This window comes from Vulpes vulpes, chromosome 12 (assembly GCF_048418805.1).
Source record: "Vulpes vulpes isolate BD-2025 chromosome 12, VulVul3, whole genome shotgun sequence".
In the NCBI taxonomy this organism is placed as follows: Eukaryota; Metazoa; Chordata; class Mammalia; order Carnivora; family Canidae; genus Vulpes; species Vulpes vulpes.
Genome location: NC_132791.1, coordinates 96,963,284 through 96,974,243, shown reverse-complemented (window position 1 = coordinate 96,974,243; position 10,960 = coordinate 96,963,284). Strand labels below are relative to the sequence as shown.

Below are 10,960 nucleotides of genomic sequence, written 5' to 3'. Positions count from 1 at the left end.
TTTCCTTTCTCCTTTCCTTTCCTTTCCTTTCCTTTCTTTTTCCTTTCCTTTTTCCTTTCCTTTCCTTTTATTGGAGTTCAGTTTGCCAACATATAGCATAACACCCAGTGCTCATCCCATCAAGTGCCCCCCCTCAGTTGATGTCAGATTTCTATGGTTAAACCAAACTCAACTGATTTCTAGAAGGAAAACGATCGTCACCCTGATTTCGGGTTCCACAGAATAAAGAAAGGTATTTTTGAGAGAAAACGAATATAGAAACCTGCGTGGTGGTAAAAGTCAAAAATTTTTCTCAGAAACATATTTGACCCCATTAACCGTAAAATTCATTATTACAGAAAAAGAAAATCGCATAGTGTTTGGGACCAAACATATCACCGAACCAGCAAACCTAACGACTCCTGAATCGGTTACCTTTAAATTAAGCAAAGTCTGAAAGGAAATGCAAAAGTTTCAAATAAATGTATCCATCATAATCCCACAGTCTAAAAAAAAAAAACATTTGCGTCGTAGACTCAGTCCTAACTTCCCAGTATTCTCAGAACGTCTCGCCGCAGGCTTTTCCTTGAAGCCCCTTCATTAAAAAGGATTTTTCTTTCTCCTTTTTCCTGCCACCAGCGGGTAAAAAGGCATTTACGGTGCGTCCCACGCTCCTGCGTGCCGGGAGCGAGATCACCCCGTTTGCCCTGGTTTGAGAATTCGCTCAACTTGGCCGCACGATGAAAGCCCTTCTCGGAGCCCCGAGCCCGCCGCCCCTCCCGGCGCCGACACCGGGCCGCGGGGGAGACCTAGGGCGCTGGCCCTAAACACTTAGCAGGTGCCGCGGGGCCCTCCGCGCGCAGCCACGCCCCCGCCCTCGCCCCGCCCCCTCGCCCCAGGACCCGCCCCGGAAGTTGCGTCACGGCGCTCGTGCGCCCTGTCCCCGGATGCACTTCTCCATCCGGATTCTTAGAGCGGACTCCGAGCTCCACGGTCCCCTCCGCGGTTAGCACATGCGCGACGGCGCCGCTCCCTCTTCCTCCACCTCCGCCAGCCTCCGCCGCCCGGGAAGCCGCCGCCGCCGCCGCCGAGGAGTCAGGAAGTTCAAGATGGCCGCCGCGGAGACCCTGTCGCTGCGGGAACAGCCAGAGTAAGTGGTCTGCGGGCGCGGGGCGGCAGGCCGGGGCCGCCGAGCGGGAAGCGGCGCGGACCTGCGCGGGCGGGCGGGAAAGTTGAGGCCTCGCGGCGAGAAGCAAAGTTTGCGTTTCCCCGCGCGGTGCGCGGTGGGGCGGGCGGGCCCCGGAGGCCGCGGCTGTTGGCTCGGAGGCGGCCGCGGCCTGCCGCGCGTCGTTGCCCCGGGAGGCGTACGCGCGAGCGGCCTCTACAGGTCCCGGGCGCCAGGCGGCTGCCGCCACAGTGCGGTCGCGCCTTCGTGCCCCCCCCCCCCCCGGGGGCCGAGCGGAGCTCCCGGGCTGCAGGCGGCGGCGGCGGCGGCGGCTGCAGAGAGCGCGCCCCGAGGCTGTGCGCCCGCGCGGGGCCCTGTGGTCGTCCTGGCTGCAGGGAGGAGAAGGGCAGCTGGGGAGCCGGGGCCAGCCTTGCCCCGTGGGGCTTCCGTTCCCCCTCCGCCCGTTGGCAGCCGACGGGCCAACTTGCAAACTTGAGGCGGACCGGGATCAAGTTCTTGGTTTTTGAGGCCTGACGTTTTTTGGCCTCGGGTTGCAGGGCTGCTTTGGGAGCCCTGCAGGGGAGGGGAACAGGTCCCAGCTGCTCCCGAGCCGCCAGCGCTCTAGGTCTGTGATCAAAGCTAACGCGAGAATCTTTGCGGGCCAAGTTGAGCCGTCACTTGCATAATGCCGCAGAGTCTCAGTTCTCTGCTCCAGAGCAGTTATTCTGCGTTCCGGTTCGTGTTGGGGAGGCTCACGCAAGAACCCCCGGAAGAGAGAGCGGATTCCACGACCACTCACGCCGCGACTGTGTTTGTGCACTAATTAGCATCACCTGTTTGTCTTTTAAATTCGTTTTAGGATAAGAGGTGGCTGTGGTCTCCCAGCAACTAGGGGACGGAGAGGAGAAATTGTTGCCACGGGCTCCCCGGCATTTCACTGCTGTGCATTCAGTTCTGGACTCCCTTAATCATTTGCTTTACTCAGAGAATCACGCTGAGTCTTTTCATTAATGGTTTTTGGAGGCGGCCCCGTTTCTTCCCGACTTGACTTAGAAGAGCGCAGACGGATTGTGAAGTTTCTACTAGACTTCACCTCTTTTTGTTTCTCATCGAGTTGGCAGAGCGGCGCGGCTTCTGTGCCTCTGCCGGTGCGGTACCAATGCCGTGCAGCTGTTATTTCTAGCAGCCTCCTCAAAGTTCTGTAGCCTCGTGTCCGTTTATTTGATTTCAGGTACAGTTCAGATTCATTTTTCAGGAGCGCGTTTGTCGTTTTACATGCATAACCAAATACGAGACTTCATAATGAACACTTACTTATACTCGTGCAGTGTGAATGCCCCTGAAATAGTCCTTAACTCCACCTCCCCTCCCCACAGAATTCTTGGTATAAATGGAGTATTTTTTCACCTACTTGAAAATGTTTGACAAAGAAAATGAATCTGGTGTGAAAGCAAGTGCTGTGTGTGTGCTGCTCCTAAGTGAATGCTGGAATATAGCGTCTAAACCGTTCTTTGGAGGCCACGGAGTAGGTTACACCCGAAGGAACTGTATTCTGAGTGGAACATTTGGAGAGAAACAAAAAGTTTCTAAGTTCCCCAAAGGCTTTTTAATGGCTTTTACTTTTGTCCATCCCCTTAACTCAGCCTCTTGATGGTTTTAAACATTTAAATTTTTATCTGCATTTGCTTATTTGCACTTACCAAGTACCAGGTACTGTTCAGAGCACTGAGCAAATATCCTTATAACGACCCTCTGGAGGTAGATACTGTTATTTCCTGTATTTTTCAAATGATTCAACTGAAGCATAGAGAAATTAAGTTAACTTGCCCAAGGTCACGCTAAGTGGCAGGCCCAGGATTTAAACCCAGGTAGTCTTAATACAGGAGCCTTGCTCCTAACTATTGTCCTGTGTAAGTCACCCACTGTACATTGTGGCTCCTTTTTTTTTTTTTTTTTTTTTTTTAATTTATTTATGATAGTCACACAAAGAGAGAGAGAGAGAGGCAGAGACACAAGCAGGCTCCATGCACTGGGAGCCTGACGTGGGACTCAATCCCGGGTCTCCAGGATCGCGCCCTGGGCCAAAGGCAGGCACCAAACCGCTGCACCACCCAGGGATCCCCCATTGTGGCTCCTTTTAAACATAGCCTTTATGGTTTGAAATCCTTTTTATTGACTTACAATGTTCCAGAAAGGTCCATCTTTTTGATGTGACAGTTGTAATTCTTTGAAGCTTAATTTTCCACACCCGATTTGGAAAAGGAGGGGTGGAGGAGTTCATTTTAAGACTGGATCCTTCAGATCCATTCTTATTTTTACATCTACGTTAATTCTGCATTAAAGTAGTTGAAGTTGTCAGAGAAACGGGCTTAATTACTTTCTTTGTAAAGAAGTAATGGCATTCACTTTGCTCACCATTCTCTGTTTCCAAAGCATAAATTGAATGCCTCCCAAATAAGATGTCATTAAGAGTATCCTTTTTTAAAAATTTCAAAGAGAAGTTAAAATAACATTAGTGGTTGGTAATTAGTCTTTAAAGTTGTTTCATTGTGCCAGATGCCCAGAGTCCATTGAAGGATGAAACTGTTACATTTAACAAAATAAGTGATAGAAATACTGTTAACAATTACATATAGTCTGCACTTCAGATCAGCTTCATTTCCAAATAATGTGATTTGAAGGATACTGCTCAATTCTCAGTAAGTCCTGTTTTCTAACAAACCTGTTGTAGACCACGTTAGTTTAAACGTAGACCTGCTGAATGTGTAAATTGCAAGTGTTAAATTGCAAAATGTAACTGCTAAAATGTAAGTTTACGTATATGGAACTTAAATACCTGTATTTATTGTAAATATGAACTATGCAAGAAGACTATCAAGTTTTTTAATAAGGGTACCTCTTCCTAAAATTTTAGAAGAAAGTTGTTGATGAACCTAAATTAGCTGCCTTAGCACAAGCTTGTTATATGCCTTTGACTCATTGAGTTCAGGTTTTCCTGATTGCTGACTTCAATTGGAATTTCCTATGGAATTTGCATTGAGGAGGGTGAGCTAACCCTAGTGTAAAAGAAGTGTAAAATTATTAAGATTAAACTAATAGGCCCTAAGTCTTTACAGTGTCTACATCAGTAATGTAGTCCTTATTTCTTAGATTAAGTTAATTAGAAACTAGAGACACTCATGGAAACAACTCTTGAGTGGCACTGGGCACCATGATGTAGCTTTGGATTCTCAGAAGTTTTAGAAGCTAGATTTGCTTTTGAAGAAAATTACTTCTGTTGGTAAACTCTTAAGGATTTTGATTTGCAACGACTTAAAGACTTGTAAATTGTAGGAAGCATTAGAAAGGATTCAAAGAATAGACTTTTCTTGGGGAGGGAGATAGTTAAATCATTTGGGGATGTTGCGTTCACCAGATATGTATATTCAGTGTGAGGCATTGGAGATAATAACTGAGCAAAAGCAAAATATTTCCTCACAAGAGATGAGTGTAGTATAGCCAGTATAAGCCCAGCCGTATAGTCTAATGAATACAATTTTTATGTGTTAGCCAGTACAAATCATTTCATTGACATAACAGATTGCTTACTGAGTACCTGCTTACTATAGGTTAGATAGTTTACTAGACCTCAGGGATTGAGCAGTGAACTAAATAGATTAAGATTCGTCTCTGGTAGGGCGTATGTTACAGGGAGAGACAAGAATTAGGTGGTGGCAGTTAATTCAGAGGAAAAAATAAGCAGAGAAAGGGGATACGTGTGTGGTAGGGTGAGGATTATTATTAAAAGGAATCGGTGGGGAAAAAATTGAGAAAGTAATTTGAGCACAGACCTGAGGCTAGGCAAAGGAACAGCAATGCGTATGTGTGGGGAAAGCATTGCAGGTGGAGAAACAGCAAGTATGAGTTATCAAGGCCCTGCGGTAGGAATTTACCTATTGTTAGGGAAAGTGGTGTGGCTGAAGCACAGTGAGTGTGGGAGGAAAGTAGTAGGGGAGGTTGGGCAGATAGTTTGGGGCCTTGTGAGCAATTTGGTTTTTACTCTGAATATGATAGGAAGTAATAATCAAGTTTCACACAGAGTAGTGAGATGGTCTGACATTTAAAAGCATCTTCCAAGTAATGGAACACTAGCCTTCTCAGTAACTTGGTGTGTGTTTGACCAAAGGCAAGAAGACCCTTAAACTTCCTTGAAACTTCGTCTTCTCTGTCCTAGATACGGTGTTTCTTTAATACTTTGGTAGCATATTATACATGAACTTCTACAACAAGCCTCTGATTTATCAATACTATTATTTCCCTAATATGTACAGTTGAGAAAACTGAGGCCTGGAGGAGTAACTTGCCTAAACTGACGCTAGGGGTGTTATGTTGGAAACAGCATTTGAACAAAGCCCTGACGGCTCCATAGTGTCATGGCAAGTAAATTTACTTATCCAGTCTCTGAGGAAGAATAATCTCTTACTTTGGGGGCGCTTAGTTTGTGCTTGGCACTGTTATGAGCCTTAATGACGCGTTAACCCATGCAGTCCTCACAGCTTGCTTTGAAGTAGGTGCTGTTTTCTCCATTTTGTAGATGCAGTGCCTGCAGACCAGACAGATCTTAAAATTTGCCTAAGGCCACATAAGTAGTAGGTATTGGACCCAGGATTTGAATCCATGCAGTCTGGCTCTGGAGACTGGTTCCTGAAGACACATTAGAGGATCTTTAGGTAGTTTGACCTTTAGCTTATTGACTAGAATTGTGTACTTTGGCCACTGAGGTTTTATATACCTGAAAATCATTCTCAGCCTTTAAACAGGTTCTCCATATATTGAATTAGCTTCATTTAGTTTTTCTCATACTTTTCCCCCTGTAAGTTAAGTTTCAGGAAAAAAGATACATACCACCACTTTTTTAGGTCGTGCGATGGGAGATGCCAAGGGAAGGGATGTGGTTACCTCTATGACGATGTAACTGTATAAAGAACAAAGTTGAAAATGTCTTTGTATCAGGACCCCTGGATGGTTCATTCAGTTAAACGTCTGACTCTTAGTTTTAGCTCAGGTCGGGATCTCAGGGTCCTGGAATGAGCCCCATTTCAGTCTCTGTATTACACACAGCTGCTTAAGGATCCTCTCTCTCCCCCCCTTCTGCCCTTTCCCCTGCTCGTGTTCTCCCTCTCTCTCAAAAAAAATTTTTTTAAAAAGGTCTTTGTATCTTCTTAAATCTGTGATTTCCCCTTCTCCCCTCAATAATAGAACCATATTGAGTTTTTTTTCCCACATAAAGATACCACACTTTTTCTAGCTCTTTGAGAAAGTTTGATGATCCAGAGAACCCTGCTGTATTTATTGTCTTCTTTGTACCCCATTAGAGAGAAGTCAGTCCAAGCCAAAATCTCTGAACCAGAAGATACAGCCTTCTCTGCAGCTTTCTTAAGTACTTCTTTCTCACAGTCCACAGTACCAAAGTTCTTGCCTTGTGGTAGTAGTTGTGTGTTCTTCATGTTCTCCACACCCCTCTTTGTTGTCAACTAACAACTTTGCAAGTGTACCTCTGGTGTGTCACCCCCCTCCTCCAACCCTTCCAGGTTTACTGAAGACAGACCTGGCTGGAGGACCAGACTCTCTTCCAGTTCCTGCCTAATGGCAGTATCCTTATAGACCACCTATCCAGCAACCTAATCCTGGGCCTCTGATCCCAGTGAGCCTCAAAGTCTGTCTCAACTACTGACTTCCAGAATCTTGTTTAATATCTTTTTATCTCCTGGATTAGGTCTATTTGAGATCGTAACCATTAGACTAGTTTCTTCAGAAGTTTAATCCCTGGCAACACTGATCTGCTTATAGTGTGCTATTTATAACTGTGCTTTTTGTCACCTTTATTTCCTAGGTAAAGTATTCTTTTCCCTTCGGGTTAATTTCTTACTCATTCTCTAGGACAATATTAGTCTTTATAATCTACATACCTTCTCAATAAACATTCCTTCTCTCCTTTCAGAGTCCCTTCCTAACAAATAGCTTGAGTTTTTCTTTGATCTCCTTGACCATTTTCTGAATGATTCTAGGTGATCTTCAGTGTTCCGTAATGCCCTTATTTGGGTCTTTATCATTGTATTCTTCCAGTGTTTCATGTGACTTTCTTTTCCACTGGACTGTAATTTCCTTGAAGGTGGTAGATACTGGTCTTGTACATCTTTGTTTTCCTGCTACCTTTCTTAATGCCTTAAGTGGTATAGTGATTTTATATATATATGTGTGTGTATATATACATATATATATGTGTATATATATACACACACATACGTATATGTATATATATATATATATATATTAGAAGAAATTGATTCTGGGGCCCTTGTGTGGCTCTTGTCAGTTAAGCATCTGACCCTTGATTTCAGCTCAGGTTATGATCTCAGGATCAAGAGATTGAGCCCTGCATCCGGCTCCATGCTGAGTGTGGAACCTACTTAAGATTTTTCTCTCTCCCTCTCCTTCTGCTCCTCCTCACCCACCTCTACCCTGCTTACTCTCGGGGAAAAAAAAATGAATTCCTTAGTTCTTAAAATAAGAACAAATAATAAATTTACTAAAAGTACAGGAGTACATAATTTGAAGGACATTGACAAAATAATCCATATCTTCCTCCAATAGTAGTGTGATGGTCTGCATTCAGATGATTTAAAATCTGGAGTTAGTCCCATATTCTGGAATGTGATGATTTAGTATGGAGTGATTTTAAAGGAGAGGGTTAAATAATCCTATTGTAGCCTTTAACCTGGGATGAATAAACAGTAAGGATTTAGGAAGATAATTTAGAATCATAAACTATTTCAGCATAGCCCAAACATGTAAGCAAAAGCTACCCCTCTGATGTAATTACTTTTATTGTTATTATTTGCATGGTACCTATCAATATGAGCATATTTTTTGGAAACTAATCTTTCATTTGAAATTTAAAGAGATTAGCACAGTGAACAAATACTAGTTGAACCACAGGCTTTTGCTGACATTGGACTGTTGTTGACTTGCAGGAGACCCTTTGATGTGATTGAATCTAGTACCACATGATTGCTCAGTGGCCACCACAGGCTGAGTGTCTTAACTCCTTGGCCAGCTCACTTTGAAGTTTTAACCCTTGGGGGTATGTTACGCTCAACAACCAGCCACCAGTGCACGCTGATAAGAGTGCTAGTTTTGCGTATAGCTGAATATTGGCTGTAAAGATTTTAGAAAGAAAAAGTATACTTCTCAACCTAAAGTGAAGAAAGAGAGTAGTCTCCCAACATATTGCAGTATGTTTTATGGAAAAAAAAAATGGGGAGGGGTGTCTTTGGTGTTAAATCTGTGTGGGGAATTATGATTTAAAAACAAGTAACTGAATGACTATTAAAATCAATATTAACATTTCACTGTACTGATTTTTTTTATTTTTTCTATTAAAGATTATTTTAATCTCTATGTAATCTATGTATTTGAGTTCAACTATTAGAAACAAAGTTAAATCATTAAGTCTGTTTTTGCCATCTGTCTTTTTAATAAAATGTCTGAAGCTGCTCTGAAGATATTTCAATGACAAACTTCATGTATTACACTGAGATGTATTTTATTATTTTGTTGCGACTAAACACTTGATAAATGATATAATTTTGAAATGTGTTTGATACATTTATAGGATGGAAGATGCTGATAATTCCGAAAAGAGTGTAAATGAAGAAAATGGAGAAGTATCAGAAGACCAGTCTCAAAATAAGCACAGTCGTCACAAAAAAAAGAAACATAAACACAGAAGTAAACATAAGAAACATAAACATTCCTCAGAAGAAGACAAGGATAAAAAACATAAACATAAGCATAAACATAAGAAACACAAAAGAAAAGAAGTTATTGATGCTTCTGACAAAGAAGGTATGTCTCCAGCTAAAAGAACTAAACTTGATGATTTAGCTTTGCTGGAAGACTTGGAAAAACAGAGAGCCTTGATTAAAGCTGAACTTGATAATGAGTTAATGGAAGGAAAGGTCCAGTCTGGGATGGGGCTCATATTGCAAGGTTATGAGTCTGGCTCTGAAGAAGAGGGGGAGATTCATGAAAAAGCAAGAAATGGAAATAGGTCTAGTACCAGATCTTCAAGTACAAAGGGGGGTAAACTTGAACTTATGGACAATAAAAATAGTACAAAAAAGCGAAGTAAAAGCAGATCCAAAGAACGGACTAGACATAGGTCTGATAAAAAGAAAAGTAAGGGTGGTATTGAAATAGTTAAAGAGAAGACAACTAGGAGCAAGTCAAAGGAGAGGAAAAAGTCTAAAAGTCCATCCAAGAGAAGTAAGTCTCAAGATCAAGCAAGAAAATCAAAATCTCCTACCCTTAGAAGGCGATCTCAAGAGAAAATTGGGAAGGCCAGGTCTCCTCCTGATGACAAAGTTAAAATTGAAGATAAAAGTAGATCAAAAGATAGAAAAAAATCCCCAATTATAAATGAAAGTAGAAGTCGTGATCGAGGCAAAAAATCCAGATCCCCAGTTGACTTAAGAGGTAAATCCAAAGACAGAAGATCACGATCCAAAGAGAGAAAATCAAAACGATCTGACACAGATAAAGAAAAGAAGCCAATTAAATCTCCCTCTAAAGACGCTTCTTCTGGGAAAGAAAATCGGTCACCCAGTAGAAGACCTGGTCGAAGTCCTAAAAGAAGAAGTTTGTCTCCAAAACAACGGGATAAATCAAGAAGAAGTAGATCTCCACTTGTAAATGATAGAAGGTCTAAGCAGAGCAAATCACCTTCCCGAACTCTGTCGCCTGGGAGAAGAGCCAAGAGCCGATCCTTGGAAAGAAAACGAAGAGAACCAGAAAGGCGACGACTTTCTTCTCCAAGGTAACTTGTTTTTAGAATAATGTTAGTGATTTTTTACCAATGCACCATATTTTAAAAAGAAGAAACTAGAACTTGTGGACAAGAAGAAATGAGGTAGTATAATCAATCTTAACGGTGTTAAGTAGAGTTTTATGGTTTTAGGTAGATCCTATCCACTAACTATATTAATATTTGTACTTTTTTCAATGAGAAACTTCACCAAGGGATTTACAAATATTGGACTTGGTAACAGAATCAGTGTGTGTTTTTTTTTTTTTTTTTTCAGGTTATTGACTTAGTATCAGGTATACAGAAACACTCTTTTAAATCCAAGTGATTTGGCTGATGAATCTATGTATACCCATTTATGGGAAGTGAGGGGAATTTCTAGAGCAAGGATTATTACAGTATAAGCTGAAATTTTTAACTTTAAAAAAAAGGAGGTATCAATTTAAGGATTATGATGTGTCCATTCTTTTGAATTGGCATGATTTGAATTCTAATATAAATTGGGACTACCAAATCTTTTTTGCACCCAAAACAAATTTAAAGCAAATGCGGACATCTTTTTCTATTACTAATTATTTTACATAAATCTCATTGTTTAAGTCTTAAGTTTAGGAAGAAGAATAGTGTGTTAAGAAATGATTTTTATTTTTTTTTATCAATAATAGTAATAATTCACATTTGCATAATACTTTTACCCCATTGGGTTTTTTTCCTCAAATTCTCGTGATTTTCTCTCATAAAGTGAAGTGATTCTCCAATTTATAAATGAGAAAATAGATTGAGAGATTATTTAGCTTACTGAGCATCATATAACTAATAGGTGATTAAAGCACATGAAGGATTTTAGAGTGGGTGGGAATTGTTTAAACTGCTTTAGAACTGATTTTTTTTTTAGTATCTCTGTTTTGAATAATTGGGCATGTGAAATTAGCCAAGTTTAGCTTAAAAGAATGTTGGCTTATACTATGTAA

The 10,960-nt window shown here is 41.7% G+C and overlaps 1 protein-coding gene across 16 annotated transcripts in view; it reads left to right on the top strand.

The window, feature by feature from the left end:
• The first annotated feature begins 891 nt into the window (after nucleotides 1-891).
• PRP4K (pre-mRNA processing factor kinase PRP4K) overlaps nucleotides 892-10,960 on the top strand; it is a 37,471-nt gene continuing 27,402 nt past the window's right edge. For 10 of the 16 annotated variants that reach the window (XR_011995712.1, XR_011995713.1, XR_011995711.1 and 7 more), the window contains exons 1-2: nucleotides 912-1,129; nucleotides 8,799-10,001. Coding sequence is in view for 1 of the 16 variants with exons in the window: in XM_072729217.1 (XP_072585318.1) it covers nucleotides 993-1,129; nucleotides 8,799-10,001 (1,340 nt within the window). In the remaining 15 variants the exon portion in view is untranslated. Of the gene's footprint in view, nucleotides 1,130-8,798; nucleotides 10,002-10,960 lie in introns of all 16 variants that reach the window. The other 6 variants (XR_011995708.1, XR_011995709.1, XR_011995707.1 and 3 more) reach the window with 2 other exon arrangements.